This window comes from Ctenocephalides felis, unplaced genomic scaffold (genome assembly GCF_003426905.1).
Source record: "Ctenocephalides felis isolate EL2017-DRISC unplaced genomic scaffold, ASM342690v1 CF-g0.4_SCAFFOLD_03570, whole genome shotgun sequence".
In the NCBI taxonomy this organism is placed as follows: domain Eukaryota; kingdom Metazoa; phylum Arthropoda; class Insecta; order Siphonaptera; family Pulicidae; genus Ctenocephalides; species Ctenocephalides felis.
Window position 1 is genome coordinate 10,903,692 of NW_020539724.1, and position 19,253 is coordinate 10,922,944.

The 19,253-nt window shown below is 30.0% G+C and overlaps 1 protein-coding gene across 1 annotated transcript in view; it reads left to right on the forward strand.

Annotated features, from left to right (window-relative positions):
- LOC113383373 (muscarinic acetylcholine receptor gar-2) overlaps positions 1–16,039 on the forward strand; it is a 103,335-nt gene extending 87,296 nt beyond the window's left edge. The window contains exons 4-7 of the mRNA XM_026621644.1: positions 12,863–13,008; positions 13,132–13,380; positions 14,115–15,011; positions 15,414–16,039. Coding sequence (XP_026477429.1) covers positions 12,863–13,008; positions 13,132–13,380; positions 14,115–15,011; positions 15,414–16,039 — 1,918 coding nt within the window. The remainder of the gene's footprint in view (positions 1–12,862; positions 13,009–13,131; positions 13,381–14,114; positions 15,012–15,413) is intronic.
- The last annotated feature ends 3,214 nt before the right edge of the window (positions 16,040–19,253 follow it).

Sequence of the window (19,253 nt, forward strand, 5' to 3'; positions counted from 1 at the left end):
TAACTGAATGATTGATCACTGATTGATTGATTGATTCCTAAGTTAACTGCGTCACGCAAACACCGCACTTCTCATATTTCCTATACATTCGTTTGCTATTACACCAAACACAAGACTATAATTTTATCGGTTTTGTTATTGATATTGATATCAATATCGAACAACAGTCAAGGGTAAGGGACCATTGCACTAATGCAAGGAAAATTTTGATACTACATATATTATGCCAAGTGTAATAAACAACGCTTGCTTGTAGACAGACATGACATAAATTATTTTTATGATAATCAGACATATTTCCCGCAGAGTTAGGATGGAACACACAAATGCAAATTAATAAATGTCTTCCTTGAATCGCAAAATCATGGGTTGCATCAATTAGCTTGCTATTCACGTCAAATTGAATGAAACGTTACCTTGATGTCATTTATATGAATTTTATGAAATTCATCAAAAACAAATTATTACCTTAGATGGGTGAAAATTCGAAACACAAACATTGCAAAGAAATTCTGAATGCTCTGAATAACGCAATTATTCTCAATTATTCAAAATGACCTTTTATACTAATTGCATTTTCTTGTGCAATGCTTTAGACTTTAGACTTATCTGATAATGGGTGCTAATTGGTTTTGAAAATTAAAGGTGAACTTTGAATACGATTCAAGGAAAAATTGTTCTATTTATTATTTAATTTGACTTTTTGTGTAACATATTTTGTAGATGCATTGTATATCAAAGTTGTACAGTTATTTTTTCAAAAAACATTATATCCAATTGCCAATACCTATTGAAATTCTTTCATTCACCATCAATAACTTTTTTGTCAGTTTTTCGTTCCTGCTCCACTTTTCTCTGTGACAATACGAATGCAAAATGCAAATTTTTCCGCGACCTGTTGACTGAATCCGACGCCGAGCCCGCATATCGGGTTGCAGAAATAGAAAAACAAATAAAAAAATGTTACCACAAATAGAATTCGTTGAAGGACGTTTCTTCAGGCTTATAAGAACTCTAGTGCAGCCGTGACCTATTTGTCATTTTACCTTTGCCGATCGATATTTTGCGGAATTGGTTGCACTATCTGCCTCGGGGGAAAGGAATTCTGGTAATTTTAGGAGATAAAGGATAAGTTCAGATTTAGCCTACTAAAAGCGAAGATTTTACATTTTTAATGAGCTTAATCCTAAATATTCGGTTAGGAGTCTTGTACTTAGCATTGTTCTACAATAGATTGGTTAGGTATCAGTTAATCTAGTTTAAGAATGTCTGTCACGTTTAATTACTCGGGACTCTATTTAGCTTTATTTTATCAATTTATTCTTGCACTTACTAAATTAATATATATAATTACTTTCCAAATTAATTTCAAATCACTCCAAACCACATCATCGAAAATCTTTCATATTCCAATATCGTTTTATTGCTGTTTCGTGGTACGTGCAAGTGATATAAAATGAAATAGACGCTTCACAAGCTTGTAAATTTGATTAAATGAGATCTTTTGAGTTAACTGTAATTACACATTCCAATTTCGTGTCGACGAGAGTACTTAAATTAAATCAAATCTCATTAAGTTAAGCCACAAACATAATGTAATCCGTAATCATTATTTTCGTTATATTTTATGTCAACAGATTATATGAGGAAATTCGACAAATTTGACTCTGCGTAAAGGCAAGTTGTTAGATATTTGATTCGCACAACAAATTGAGGTCATTTCTTTAATTTATCTCATTCTCGATATGACATTAAAGTTTTGATTAACAAAAATAAATTGTAACAAAAAAAAATCTCGTTATAAATAGTTATAAAAAATCTTTGAACAAAATATTTGGATAATTTCAAAATGTAGTATGTTCGGGTTAAAAAAATCTGTTGTAATATTCTTAGATATAGTGTGAGCTTTGTTTTTTATTGACTTTTAGCTAGTTTCACCTATGTAAATTCATTTGCAATCTGAATAGTTAATTTGATAAGCCAGATTACTATATTTATATTAAAAATTTATCCTTCTTGTGATCGTATGATTACAAGATATTTTCGTTTTTCTGTAATATGAGAAACGTATCAATTTTTATTCAAAGTCGATGGGAAAATCATTTGATCCTGGAGCGTTTCAATCTATCTATCTATCCGTCAAATCGAAATATAAAATCCAATCTTTCGCATGATATAGGAAACCGACATGAAAGAAAAAAAGTCAATAAAGGATTATATAACCGATGCACACGCTCTCAGATTCATATTACAAATCTGTTGAAGGAGGAGATTTGTTTGCATTGCTGATCTGTGTTTAAAATTCACGAACTGACGTGCAAGCATAAAGAGGAAAAATGCAAATAATCATTTTCTTATATAAATATATTATCGGTATTTACGAAAAATTATGTCTCTTATGAAAAATATTGCCATACAAAAATATAGGATAAAACGATTATTATATATTTCACATGTCTATTTATTTCAAAGAACTCCTACGTCACCTCATCATAAACTGATTACAGCCATAACAGCAAACTTTCCGAAATGATTTTCTAACTTTTCATTCTTAGTTTCTTCTTAGTAACTTTTCCAGAATTTCGGTCATTTATCCATCATCTAATTACTAAAATCAAAGGGTCATTAAGAGCTTGCCAAAGGGTCGACTCCAATAGTTATATTCCCATCAAACTTTTACTGAAGGCAAACAAAAGTTGGAAAAAGTTTTTTTCCGCATCAGGAGGAATTAATAGTAGGAATGGATGGTTTGATAATAAAAGTGTTTTTGTGTGGCGTTCACAATTATCTAATTGTTTTTAAGAGGAGTTTAATTAAAGTAGCTTTTTGTTATGAATTCGGTAGGATGCTAAATGCTGGGGAGAAAGCGCGATTATCTTGTTTTGTCGTTATCGTAATGTTTACGTGTATTTAAATGTTTTGTTTGAGAGGAATTGTAATTAGAGAACAGATTTTACGAGTGCGGATTCTATAGATGTCTAAGTATATTTAAATACCCTGTAAGTAAATAAATATATTTTAATAACATTTACAAATAAGTGCAATATTAGTTTTATATATTATATTTTATCTACTCTTTCGTCGTGTTATTTCTTTTTCTGGATTGAGATGGGACTATCGTCAAGGGATACTTGAGACTATTGGAAAGACCAAATGATAAATGAGCAACTCTTCACGGCCGTCCATCAAGAAGAATGTCAGACGGTCCATAAAACATGCAATCGAAATGTTCGACGTTATACAAACAGATTCTGTTAGTATTATCGATGGCCTATAATGGGGAATATTTGCTATTTGGTAGCACCGAAAGCTAACTAAACATATGCAGCAAATTAAATACATTAATAATATTTTCTATTTCGTTTTCATAGTAGTTATAAACTTGTTCACCTAATGATTAGTAGGGATAATTTCTAATATCTAATATGGAAAATATCCTGAATAAAATTTATTCTCATCCCCAAGGTGCTGATTTCAGTTCCCAAAAATAATTCCTTCCCCCAAAATTCAAAATCATGTCCTATCTCCACAAAGCCGAAATCTAAATCAAATCAGTTCGTTCGCTCACACCGAATGGGGCGCCCTTTAAGAAAAAAGTGCGCACATTATTTATTGAGGGGGGCTCCTTTTATTTAGCGTGCCCTGTGCGGGAATTACCGAGCGAAGCGCCTATGAAAAATTCATTCGCGATCGCTTTCACTTCTGCTCTTTGAGATTATTTTTTCTTATATTCTTAGTAGGTACGATTGTATTTTCAGTTATTTTTGGTGTTGTGTATAATTAATAGCTATTCTTTCTCAGAATAGATGATAAATTTTAAATAGCAAAATATTACTAACAATGGGGGATAGAAAAATCTTCTTTTGTAATAACTTCTATATTGAAACACTGAGACTTATTGAGAATTATATTGAGAAGTTTTTATGATCAACTAATACTAATAAAAAATTTATAATAGATATTTGAAAATAATATATGTTTATATTTTATGATGATTCACTCAAACTTGTCGAAATTCATTAATTAGATAAAAACTCGTTTGGCATATATAAAAACATAAAAGTAGTAACGTCATAATAAGATATTTTTAATGATTCCTTGTCAAAGCTGAATTGCCACATTACTCCCCTTCTTCAGCGCTTGAGAAAAACTTCTGGAATGCGGTGGAGAGCACGATACATTTTGGTTTCTTGTTGTTTTCTTACTAGTAGTGGTCTGGATGTTTATTAAAAATAGATTTTGTAAAAATGTGTAAATCTGTTTTGATAATCTGATCGTTTATGAAAGTTGTCATATGATAATGACAATGCCAAGTCTTCTTTCTATTTCTCTAAACCTGACACTATACAAATCTTATTAATCTGATTACGAGATTTGTTTCCTCTCTCAATCTACCATCTCCCAGTCGGCGCATTTGAAAATCATTATCATATAATGAGAATTCACCATTTTGCATATATATTCGTGAGATAAGGAAGAAAATTCATTGGCTTCTTGTAGGTACCACTTCAGCATCTCGGGAATTTATTACTTGTAACGTGAATTCACTTTGAAGGAAATGAACGATTCAGCAAACACTATTATTGTGCGTTCGTTCGTCATCCGTCATTGTCACTTTGACTCGATGAAATCTTGTCTGTTTGAAGATCTTTGGAGGAATTAGAAATTGTCTAGTTTAATGGAGATTAAATAAAAACTGAGATTAAGAAGAGGATAGATTGAAGTAACCGTCAAGTGTTTGTAGGGCAAAAAATATAATCTGTCTGGCCACTTCTTATTATGAAAATGGCTACGTCTACTACGTCTAGTTTTTGACAATCATCTACTATGTAAACCTATTTCTTAATTGTGTTACACTTTTTTTATTTACAGCACATATGATAAATATTTAGTATATAAACTAACAAATATATGTTCCATTACAAAAATATTTTTTAATTAAATTTACACATAGTGTCCGTTCTCTAAGTAGACATCCGCGCGTGGTTTTATAATATTAACAAGGATTTAGCATGTGCGAAAAACATAAAACGTGTCGTCTAAATATTAATTTAGGCAGAATCCTCTAAAGGTACATTATGAAAATATGGATTATTGTTCTTTATAACACCTTATGGAAATTTCGTGTCGATGTCGTTTTAATTAATTCTCATATTATGAATCACAACGCGTTCCCAATTTAAAATGGTTCGATGATCAGAAATAAATTAGCAGCGTTATGTAATGTAATGTTATACACAAACACACACACATATATATATATATATATATATATATATATTTGTATAATAAATTAACTAGAATAAAGTAAACCTTTATAAAAATATCAAAGTTACATTTCATGCTTACACTCAATTTTCTGTTCATTAACTTAAGTGCGGAACCTTGTACGTTCAAATATTTTATAATCACATTTTTTATTTACATATATTGTATATAGTCTTTTTTTTTAAAAAAAAATTTAAATATTTTTTGGAATACTCGGTTTCTGCTATATAGGATGCCTCCCTCTTCACAAACTGAATGTTTAAATAAATTTAAACAAATACATGATTGCATCTTTCAATTATTTAAAAATTGAAAAAATGATTTTCAAAATAAACACGTACTAACAAATTATACATTCAATGAAAATTATAGGTAAGAATACATTATGGCTGTATCACGAATAACTAAAAAATCGTGTAATCAGCAAAATGTTGACTCTATTTTTGGATTTTCTAATATATCTGTATAATCGAATAAGTAATAGAATCTTCAAGTTAATTTTACAGAGTTATCCATGAAAATATTTAATATCTTGTAAAACACGAGTGAATAATTCGTTGTCTTTTTGCACTCGATAGATTTTCCTTGCAATGTCCAGTCGAGCATGCAAAACTGAAATATTTCATTATTCTGGAAATTATTTCCAAAACTAATATCTAGATAACATTACTTTATATTTAAACAATTTTTGGCATCAACAAAATAATTCAGTACAAACGATCTTTACTTTAATATTCCATTCAAAACTACAAAATCAACTTTCTTAAACATTCTCTGAATTTCGTATCTTGTGTATTTTTAATAATGCCTGTATGCGGAGTTTTAATTAACAGGAAATTAACTTTTCTATAACGAGAGGTGTATAGATTTTTGGTGACTATCTTTGCTCGTTAATGAGTTTTCTTTTTTAATTATTTTCGTTTTGATTTCAGACTGAAAATTTAACTTTGTTAATCAAGCATCTTTTGAATCGATTCTTCTGCTGACTAAATCTCGTTAATTAATTTTGATCTTAATAAATACACTCTAGAGATAATCATGAAACATGAGAACCAATATGGTTAATACACTTTTACATTTTGTAAAAAAATGCATTGCTAATTTGAAACTGTGTCTATTAATGCAATTTTCTGTAGCCTTAAGGCAAAATGCCACTTACGTCTAACAAGTTATTATTTCTACGGTCGTCTGGATACTTTTATAAATTAGTTGAAGTGTCAATCCTTTCACAGGAACGCCCTTGTATGTTAAACCTTGACCTTTTCAGGCTAAAATACCTAAACGCATACATTGGAGCCAAGTCGATAACTGGCACGCGACCTTTTAAGACTATTTTACGACGTAATCGTCCCTTTTATTCGTTATTGTAATGCAAATGCGAGAACTAAACCTTTGATATTAATTGGACAGAAGAAAAATCAGAACTTAATCTATAAGTATAGAACGAAATATGTTTCCAAGACCAAAATATTCTTCAGGGCATTGCTGCAATTTTTGTATTATATACACACCAAGGAGAACTTGGTGTTCTACAAGAAGGCAACCCAATAGTCGTCTAGTTGATAAAATTTCTACCAGTTCATTGTTTTCCAAACAACTACATAGTTCAACTCTTGCACAACTGTTTTTTCTAATTGCACAATTAGTTTTCTGTGAAAACAAATGTATTCCTTAGCTTTTGCAATTCCTTTGCAGCGCCTTTGCCTAAGACTGCTATTTACTTAAACATAATGAAGATGTCTCGTAAACAAGTGAAGTGCCGTTTACCTTTTGTGTAAACAGATCGCTTTTCGCGAAATTAACGTATTTTCAAGAAGTCTCTATAGTGATTTAATACAAACATTTGCATCAGAATAGAAGATTAAAGGATATTTATGCACATAGTAGTAAGAAGTCAGTTTATAGACAATTATTCGATAAAAAATTCAAGAATATTATCATTCAAATTACCATTATATACAATAAGAACATACCATCACGATTCCCTATTTGAAAAACAAATTACCCTACTTTTTCTCCTAGAGTGGCAAATGTAAAGTACTACACGAGCAAAATAATTTCTCTGAAAAAGCTGACGAAGTTTTCATATTCCAACTTCGAATTCATGAATATTAAAAAGCTAACTAAATAAAACCTGAATAATTCAATATTATATCTGCTTAAAACTGCTCGCATTTAGTTAAAAAAATCTATCGCAGAGATACCCATTATTATTCTATTCTTTCAGATGCGAAGTTTTATTTGAATATAAAGTAGGAATATTATTCTTTCAGAGATGCATATATTATATATGGTTCATCAAAAGATCAAAGACAGGGGAAATACTCTTTTCTAGGAAATGATAAGGTGTATGAATATTCAGTTTTTGTAATAGATTAAAGAAGTGATTTTTAATAATCCTAATCATTCTAACATCTAAAAAAATAAATATATAATATTATAAATTTTTTAAAAAAATAATTTAATTCTAAAAAACAATGGCATATATTACTGACGAAATTTCACCATAGTCCTTATAATATATATATATATATATATATATATATATATATATATAAATATTTAAATAGTCTTGAATTTGATATTGATATAATATATTTAATTTGAGTTATAAAGTCGGGCGTTACATCAATAAAAATAGTATGAGAGTTTTTTAAAAATGAATTTATTTAAAATTCGGCTAGCATCTTAGCCTTCATTCAGTGGCAATCAATTTAACTATAAAAATTAAAACTAAATAAATGATATGTGAGAAATTTCAAAGAAAATCAATAATGATAATAATAATAATAAAACACTTACAATTTTGTATCCTAATATAACATATGAAAACATTATTAATCCATGGTATGAGTATGTGCACATTGATAAAATATATATATTTTAACATCACAGATGGTAAAACACACAAATATACATGATAACTTAACAAGTTGTCGAAACTATGTATTTACTGTTCGGAGTTCAAGATAGAAATGTCACATTTTTTCCTGAAGCAGTATTTAGCATGTGTTCAAATTTTATGGGAAATTTAAAAAGCGATGGGATCTTGCAATTTTTAAGAAATTTTGACACGCTATTAAGGATCCACGTGTTTGTTTCGTTCGGGCCGTATTGTCAAAACGTTTGTTTATGACTTAGTCGTTATTCAATTGCAAAAACAGCCCCTCATCGAATCTTCTTTTAATTACGTATAATATATATATATATATATATATATATATAGAGAGAGAGAGAGAGAGAGAGAGAAATTTGAATGATTTTGCATGATCAACTACAATTTCGCAAACTCTGCCAATAGAGCTTATCTCCATAACAATAAATAAACCTGAAAATGACTCTTGTGACTTTTGTCCTCATCTCTATTACCGAATATTTACGTTTACGTAACAACAGGTTCGAATGTATAAGGATTTGTACATTATTACCCTTATTCCGGGATCAAAATAGACCCGACGACTTTGTGCCGAAATATATGGATGCGCGCAGATAATTCAATCGCATTTCCATGTTCCTTTCGTGAATACATTACGCAACAAACCGATGTCGGGGACATGTATACAAAGTACGGAACATATTCGATTTACACAAATCAGCATGAATTTGTACCATATTTATGTGTAGTAATGTCGTTGCTTATCTTCGAGGTAATATGGTTGGCTTTGCTTTTGAGCATTCAGTGCGAATCGCGCGGAAAAGTTAAGGACGTCTCGTGGTTTTGCAAAAATAGCACTGGAGCTCAAGGGAATCGATTACTTGTTATTACCTAACCTGATGAAAATAGTCTGCTTGTAATCAGTTTCTTTAGGCTTGGTAATTGGCGATGTCTTTGACAAAATTATTTGTAACAATTTAGACCATATTTTCCCAGACTTCTTTGCCTTGCCTCTTGGTATTGTTTTTCGGTTTACGATAGACTTCTCACTTGTTACAGTTTCTTTGTAATTTTCTAACTGTACTCAATATTAGTATTACAAACTGAAATTAAAAACAGTGTTAAGTTGGTCATTTATTAAATTAATTTATAGTAACAAAATAAAGTAAGCAATAAATAAATATTTTAATGGAAAGCATGAATCTCTAATAGTTTAGTATTAATTTATAAATATATCGCAAACCTCGATTATTTTTTGTAGACCCTGGAACTTTACAGCTGAAATAAGCTTGTTAACAAATTGTTTTAGACCCTTAAAAAATATTGACCCCTTTGGAAACATATTCATCTAAATTTTTATATTTTTTGCATAACTAACCAAATTTCAGATGAATCATGATTATTTTTAACTAATGTTTGTATATCTCTATATGTTTGTTTTGCATTTTTTGTTCTCAAATAGAACTCTGAAATCTTGGTAGCAAATATGGCTTGTTTACCAGAATACTTACTTCATTCTCTTAGAAGTTGTTTTTGACAATAAATTGCATCTATAATTTTTACTGATGAGCATAAAAAATTTCTAGTTTATATTTTTTTTTTTTTTTTTTGTTACAATTTATTTTTGTTAATCAAGACTTTAATGTCTTATTTTCTAGTTTATATAAAGCAGCATTTTGTAATGTAAATATTCTATACATTTATTTGGTTTCAAATATTAATCTGTAATTTTTGCATGCAGTATTTTGCAATATAAATATTCTATATATTTGTTTGGTTTTAAATATTAATCTGTAATCTTTGTCATGCGTAGTGCCTTTTTTAGCAGATTATTGATGATTATAATTTGTTTGTTCTGAAAAAAGTTTTGCTTTTTAATATTTTGTTATTTTAAAAAAACAAGTTAGAAGTATGCTTTTACCATGATAAAAATGACAATCATAATAGTATATAATATAATATCAACAGAATTTATTCTATTTATTTGAATTTGATACTGTATATATCAATTTTATTTTAGAACCTTGCTGAATGTGTGAAAGCATGTGAAACATGTTGTTTCCCACTTGTTTTATCTAACTATAAATTTTTTATCTTACCACTCGTTCTTACCAAAAGTTATAGATTATTCATCCAAATCCCTCGTCCATCTCCTTGGCAATTCCTGTTATAATAAAACGGCTGTCCATATCAGAACAGCCATTCAGGATTTTGGGACAGATGCTTCTAGATTGTATTTCAAAGGGTAGCTTTACACCCGCTAAAGGTTGTATACAAGGCGATTGGCTAGGACGATTTATAAAATGCTGAGGATTGCTTATCCCTGTGTTGCATCTATTGTCAGGATCAAACGATTTTTGTTTCTAATACTAAAGATTTAGGGAGAAAGATTTTTATGGTAAAATTTGCAAGAAAGGTGTGATAGTATTTTTATTGGGCAAATAATTGTCCTAATCAATTGTAGTTAGGACTATCAATAGTTATTGTAGAAGGCAACACAAATGGTTGTTGTTTTTATTTGTGATATTCCAGTAATAAAATTTATTTAAAATTAGGTTCTAGATCTCTATTTTTAATTGCAAAATATTTATCACTTTTGCTTGGTATCAGACTCCCAGACGCTGGTAACGAATTTGGTACCTTGCATTTATAACTAAAAAAAAAATATGGTAAAATCATCTTACCATTTAGAAATAAATTAGAAAACAAACTTTCACGCATTTTGAAATGCTATGATAAATAATAAATTAACTAAAATTAAAAATATTACTATATTTTGGGGATATTTATATAAATAAATTTATGCTCGGATTTAAATAAAGACAGAAATATGCTGCAGAAATTTTGCACAACATTTTAAAAGGGTTTATTTTGGGTAACTATCTTACATAGTATTTCATATAAATAATTTCACCTATACTAACCTTCAGATATATTAAAGATAAATTCAGATATATAATATTAAAACAAATAAAAATTTGATCATACTTACAATACAGTACGTGATTCACAGGGCAAAATACCTCGAATATTTGATTCCCTTGCAAATCAACCCCAATGGATTCCATTGAGTTCTGAGGGTGTTATCTAGAATACGATACTACCCTTTCCGATAATATACACATACGAATTTTTTTTACACACCGATATTTGTAGGTTCTTTTCGTGAATATTTAATAATGGATTTTCATGTTATTATTCGGAAGATATTTGGATTGCTTCGACGCATATTGGTTGGGAGATATAGGAATTTTCACGTAATGTAGGTACTTTCTTGTAATATATATATATATATATATATATATATATATATATTAGTTGAGAAAAATGAGACGTAGTTGATGAATTTTTAAATTTGAGATTGCAGTTTTAAATTAACGCAGTCGCAATTTCTAGAATGATTTATGATCATCATTAAAACTTGCGGCTTGTTAATTATGTTACTAAGAATAATAAAAATTATTTTATATAATAAATCTAGTTTAGTTACTGGATTTTATAAACTTTTAATTATTTTGTTAATTAATAACAATTCTGTAATTAATTAATTATCATTAAAATTATGTTAGCATGTGGTACTGCCCTAAAAATTTCTAATTTATCTCTAAAATATTGCTGTTTCTAGAATTATGTTCCAGAAATATGAATTCATAGTCATTTATGTTTTGTAAGATATTTTTTAAATTATCTATTTGTATGATAAAATATATCATTCTTAATTTTATAGAGCTTAAAAACTTGCAATTTTTTTATAAGATTATAAATTTTGACACAAAACCATGCTTAAACTTCAATAATTTTTTTACATGAATAGCATATTTATTAGAACCATTGAATTTCAACATCATCATTAGTTTTGAAGAAATCCTGGTTGACTAAATAAAATATGATGATTTTGACATACAACTATGTCTACACTTGAATAATTTTTTTACATAAATAGCATATTAGAACATCGATTGAATTTCAACATCATCATTAGTTTTGAAGAAATAAAATTGAAGAAATTCTGGTTGACTAAATAAAATATGACACATATTGTTGCAAAATATTGAAATTCATGGTCGTACAAATAAACTAGCAATAAAAACTGTATATAAAAATTATAATTTATAATGTCGCTTAAACGATCATGCTGCATTTGCTATTTGTATGAGGTAAAGGTGTAAATTATCAAAGCGTTTTCGAGCCTTTGTCATTTTTATTACTATTCATCCAGCTTATCCATCATTGAGTTTATTTAGATTCAGAAGCATATCCATCAAAGTAAATTATTTCTAATTATATTTCACTATAAAAATATTCATCCAGCTTGAGTTGGCGATCTGTTCCATTTTCCTTCATTTTTCAAACTTCTAATTCCATCGATGTCATCAACTTCCCAACAGCGTCTCGAGATCTATTTCTTATTCATGACAAACTTCGATCTGTTTTCGTCGTTTTTACTTTAAATTCATAGCAAAGGCTTTTGTTAAGCCAAGAAATTAGTGCCCAATTCACGTATCTATTGTGAAAATATCGATATTTCGTATATAGCGTGCGATGAGAAATGGATTTTCTCAAAACGGCGACCGCCGCGTGACGGGTTGCACGATCGCGCAACAGTTCAAGGTTCGGCTTAGACGTTCAATGTTATTTATTTATATACTTCAGTAATCCTTTCAGATAAATTTATACGAATTTTAGTTATATATATTTATAAATTAAATTTTTTTTCAGGAAGTTAAAGAAACAACGGCATCATGTCTGCGCCGGCGTCCACCAACGTCTGTCGGCCGAATGTCGAAGTTTTCTTGCGAATTTACAATCTTTTAGACAATATTCCGGAGATAATTATACTTGGGGTAGTCTAGACTGGGCTGTGGGTAATAATACATATTTAGGAAATTTTACAGGTAAATTAAATAATATTACATATTAACATACTAATGAATTCATGGTGATGTAATCCTAATTATATGTATGGTTTTTTATGTCTCTTATTCCAGGTGATTTAATAGGTGGAATAAATTCAACTACGATCCTGACCTCTTCGGACTTCGAAACGGTTCCTGGGCCGGTTTTGCCTCCGTTTGAACTATGGCAAACTATTCTAATAGCGATTTGTTTGGCTATTTGCATTGTGCTGACCGTAGGCGGAAATATATTGGTGCTTCTAGCTTTTATTGTGGATAGAACTATAAGGCAACCCAGCAACTACTTCATTGCTTCCCTGGCCGCGACCGATATGCTGATCGGTGAGTAAATTCATCAATTTATCATCTTCATTTTCATTATCATGATCATTTTCATTGAAATTTAAATTAAACTATTATAAAGAAATTCGAGTTGAAGATAATAATTTGTGCATCATATCATATGCAGACTTTGGAAAAATGGTATTATCATAAAGCTCGGTTATAATATTCTTGACGTATATTTATCAAAATTTTTCAGCTTCATCAAAAGTAAAATATCAATAATTACTAAACGTTCTATATATTTATTTCATAGCATATCTAATATTAATCATTGTGTAATATTCTACACTACCTTCGGGTTTGACAATATAAATTAGAGTCTGTCTTATATTAGACATTTAATAATTGTGAAGATATATGATAACTTTTAAAAGGCTACTGTGTAGTAGACTTGATATCAGTGAACAAATATTAAGAATTGCTCTTGAGATTCATTGCTTAACCATATTTTGTGGATTCGTATAATCTACATATTACTATTTAGGAGTGGCAGAATCGAAATATCCAGGGTTTTACATAAAAATAACATTATAGAATAAAAAATTACCATAATATATTGCAAATAAAATAATCTGGGATTGTTAACGTGTTATAAGATTTCATTAGAAGACAGCAAGGCAAACTCAATCCCCATCATTCAGTGTCATCATTATCTTACCATCAACCACCATTATCATTTTTACTTCATTTTCTGTGTCTATTTCATCCGCTGACTTTGGCCCTGTTTTCAGGCACGGTATCAATGCCCTTCTATACAGTTTACGTACTGGTCGGGTCTTGGGACCTCGGACCTTTACTATGTGACCTTTGGCTCTCTGTCGACTACACAGTCTGCTTAGTCTCTCAATACACCGTACTTTTAATTACCATCGATCGTTTTTGCTCCGTTAAAATTGCAGCAAAATATCGCAGTTGGCGGACGAAAAATCGCGTCATATGGATGGTGACAATAACTTGGATAATACCTGCGTTGCTGTTTTTTATTTGTATTTTTGGATGGGAACATTTTGTCGGATATCGCGATCTTCTACCAGGACAATGTGCTGTTCAGTTTTTGAAAGATCCTGTTTTTAATACGGCTTTAATCATCGGCTACTATTGGACTACTCTGGTAGTTCTTTTTATTTTGTATGGCGGAATTTATAAAACAGCTTATGATATGCAAAAGAAAAGTGAAGCAAAACAACGAAAAATGCAGTCTATGGTGGCTTTAAGTGCTGGTGCCATGTCTGGAATGGCTGGAAGAGCAGCTGGTATAGGGATAGCTAAAAAGAATTCTTTAGGAAATCAAAGTAAAGCAAATTCTTCCACACCGGTTTTATCTAAAACGAATGAGACTACTATTAAAAATGACGAAAAACAGTATGGTACTATTAAAACGGTTGTAAAACAAGTTTCATTAACTAAAACTACAGAAGAAGGTAAAGCATCTCAACAAATGACGCATTTACAAGAAGGAGAAAAGTCGGAGAGATCAAGTAGTCCAGCGTTTGAATCGGATGAAGATAGTTCTGCAACAAATCCTGGAAATAATAAACGAAGCACGGCTACATCAGCGCCGAATAATAATTGTTTGAATGGATATAAATTGAGCACAAATAAACCAGAAATAACACCAACAACACCGAGTACTGATGCTTTAGGAACTACTACTACCGAACCGTCTTCGAGGTCAATGGATCCATCTGATTATATCATAAGTGGGAGGCCGTCTGATGGTGATGGTAAATCTGTCGAACCAGTTATATCACCTAAAGATATCAAGCCTCCTGATATTGTAAGTAACACCACATCTGCTCCTTTGTCTTTCACGATTCTTCCGCCGCCTGAAGAGTTTCAAGGTAGCGCAGCAGCTGTTGACAGTACACCACAACGATATGAACGCCCAAAAACTCTAGTCGTTAAGTCTCAAGGTGGTAATAACATCACTTATGATGTGCTTAATAATAAGGATCCCGGAGATGGAAATTGTGGAGATGAAAGCTCTATGGCAGTGTCATCGTCCGCCAGCGGGACCTCATCTGATCTAGGAGCTGATCACAATAGTTCGTCATCGGCTAATCCAAGTCTTCGACAAGCCACTTTGGTGAGAGCAGCTTCAAAATTAGGTAAGCACAAAGAAAGTGTAGGTAAACAAGTTTGCAACACATTAGTCAGTGTTCAACCAGATGCTTCTTCCAAACCAGTGATATCAATAGTCAATCCTGCTACAGTCGATGCATTAGTTCAGACTGACGATGTAAGTTTGACGAAAAGTGACAAGAGATCATCTAGAAAAGACAATGATAGCACATCAGGTAGCAGTAAACGAGCCTTAATGAAGTCAATTGGTAAACGATTAAAAGGAAAGAAAAACTCTGATAAAAACGGTTTGGGAAGACAAAAATCTAAGTCTGAAAACCGTGCCAGGAAGGCGTTTAGGACAATATCTTTTATTTTAGGAGCGTTCGTCGCTTGTTGGACTCCTTACCATATATTAGCATTAGTAGAAGGCTTTTGTGCTGATCCTCCTTGCACAAACGAACATTTATTCATGTTCACCTACTTTCTATGCTACGCCAATAGTCCTATGAATCCATTCTGCTACGCTTTGGCAAATCAGCAATTCAAGAAAACTTTCACGAGGATTTTGAAAGGCGATTTGCACATGACGTAGAACTGCACTTTAAAAAAATTAGCGCTTCGATACAATAATTAAAATTACGCTTTTTTAATAATTAAAATTTTGGGAATGAAATCTGCCAACGATAAAATAAAATCTTTTTTTATTTATTTGTACATAAGTAATCAATAGATGTAAATGTAATGTTTAATGTAAAATAATTTTAAGAAGATTGACAATAACTTAATTTAGAGTCGTGCGCGTGATTTATATGTGATTCTATTTTTTAGTATGCTGGAATGATTATGTAAAATGTATATAATAATTAATGTTAAATAATTAAAAATTGCTAGTTTAAACTCAATTGTAAAGTGTTAGTACTTCAGTTAGAGCCCAACTGTAATACTATCACCTGAAAGAGCTTTATAGATCCTTATTATCATTTTATATAATTGCTTTGAGAAAAATAATAATAAGATATATGATTTACATAGGTGCAGTGTAGAGCATATTGTAAGATTATAGTTACATGTAATATAATAATCAAATAATAGCACATGTTAAAAAGCGGTACGATAGATTTTAGTCGATTTATTTTCATTGTTGAATAATTCTAATCAGAAGAAATTATTTATGATTAAATACCTAGTCAATTTAGAGTACCTGATTCATTTTAAACTATTCAAGTTCAGGATAAAAATAAAATTTATGTTAATGTTTATGGGATTATTTGTATGAAATAATGATATTATTATATTTTTTTCGAGTGCATTACAATAATTTAATGAATAAATCAAGGGTTTTAATTATTTTAAGTTTTAAATTTACGTTTATCGTACCATGTAAAGAATACGTATTCGACGTGTTCAAGCGTTGTCAAGAGCTTTTGAAATTTCGTATAAACAATGTAAGAGATTTTATTCTTTTTCTAGTTATGATATGACAACAGTCTGTTCTTTTTCTTGTAAGTTTCGCTCAATAGTGTATCCTTGGTCTGAACATCCCGTACTTTGTTTTTTAATGTTTTCGTCGCTACCTTTTCCACTGTTTTATTTACGAAATGCAGAGCGTAGTAAAATATTTCTATTATGCTCAGGACGCTCGAACCCAGACATAAGCCGATTATTCCGCCTACAGATGCTGGAAAAATAAAACAAAATTTGAATTTAGATACAAAATTCGGGACTTTTGGTACCTGGAATTGTAATACATTACGTAGTTGTATGAATACAGGACGTTCTACATTTTGGCCATTTTTGGCGAAATTCATGATTTCGTCAGCTACCCAACAGCAGACCAAAGGTGTGGTTGGTTAATTATGTCAGTCACCAATTAATTTTAATAAAAAGAAAAATGCTAATATTTTTTTATACACCTATATGTAATTTTGCATCCAAATTTTCTTACGACCAAGAGATTTATTGGATATACTTTAATATAACTGGATAGTTAATGTTGAAGATGAAGTAAGAAGATGCTGGAAAAATAAAACAAAATTTGAATTTAGATACAAAATTCGGGACTTTTGGTACCTGGGATTACAATACATTACGTAGTTGTATGAATACAGAACGTTCTACGTTTTGGCCATTTGGCAAAAATTCATGATTTCGTCATCTACCCAACAACAGACCAAAGTGTGGTTGGTTAATTATGTTAGTCACCAATTAATTTTAATGAAGTGGAAAATGCAAACGCCTTTATGTAATCTTACATCAAAATTGCTTTATGACCAATAGATTTACTGTATAGATTTCAATATTTTTGGATAGTCTATGTTGAAGATAAAGTAAGAAGTGAAACAATGCATAATACAAATTTAAAAAAAATAGCAATAACTCGTTATAATTACACTAAAAATTTATAGTTACGGCTGTTGTGACTGATCTATCTATGAATCGTTTTTTTAAATCATTGTTATTTAATATGTTCTAGAAAAAAATATGTTTACTTACTGATCAAATCGATCCAAGTTGAAAGCATAACTCTCCTCCAAACTCGACACCCTTGTTTTCCGTAGAAAACATGAAGCACAAGAAAATCGTCATCTCTTCGAACATTTCTACTATGAATAACAAAAATAAAAATAGCTTAAGCTATGTTTATTTTGCCATTTGAGTCCAAATTATTATCATTAGTTCAATGTATATGTTGTGATAAACTAGTACATTTGCTATATACTAACAGAGAGATAATTTTCACCTAGATTGCTATATACTAGATACAAAAAATTAATTTGAATATCGGATCAAAGTTCTATGCTTATAGTATTATATGTCATTTGTGACTTCTGCGATTTTTTTAAAGTTACTTAATTCCATTCTTGTATCTAAAAATTATTGTGATTATTTTTACAAAAAATAATTGTTGTAATATTATAGATTCCAAGTGAACCTATTATGAAATGCATAGTTCATAGCAAGTCTATTATATAAAATCCTATTTACTTGGATCAAGCTTCTTTTTTATTTATTAAAATATGAAGAACAAGAAAATCGTCATTTCTTCGAACATTTCTACTATGAATTAAAAAACAATATTAAATATGCTCGTTTTGCCATTTGAGTCCAAATTATTATCACTAGCTCGATGTATATTGTTATCATAAACTAGTACATTTATTATTGGATTGATACAAGAAACTGATTTGAATCAAAAGATCAAAAGTCATTATATATAGTATATGTGAATTTTGCGCTAATTTTAACATTACTCAATCCCATTCTTGTGTCTAGAAATTACTGTGATTTTTATAAACAAATTAATCAATGAAATATTAAAGATTCCCATTGAACCTATTATGAAATGCCTAGTTCAAAGCAAGACTATAAAACAATTCTATTTACTTGGATCAAGCTTCTTTTTTATTTATAAATAATATTTTTGTATCTAGGTTAGTACGCAAGTTTAATGTAATTATTGATTTTTTTTCAAAAATATTTTTTTATAAAATCATTCTACTTACTAGAAAGGATCAAGGGTGAACATGGTCGCGTTCAAATCGCCGTTTGTGGTTCTTCCTTTGAAAAGGCATTCCTCACATTCTGCAGGACAATTGCATTCGCCAAATAATTTCTCGTTCATGTCCTTTCCCTTCCTGGTCCACACCAAATCTGTAACAAATTCGAAATATTTTGATCAAAATGTAAAGAATTTAAAATCAGTTATGCAAAGACGTGAGATGAGAATATTTGAAATTTGCTGATGAAGAGAAGGACTTGTTAATAAATATTATTACATTGAATTTTATTAAGTATGGTTTGATTTT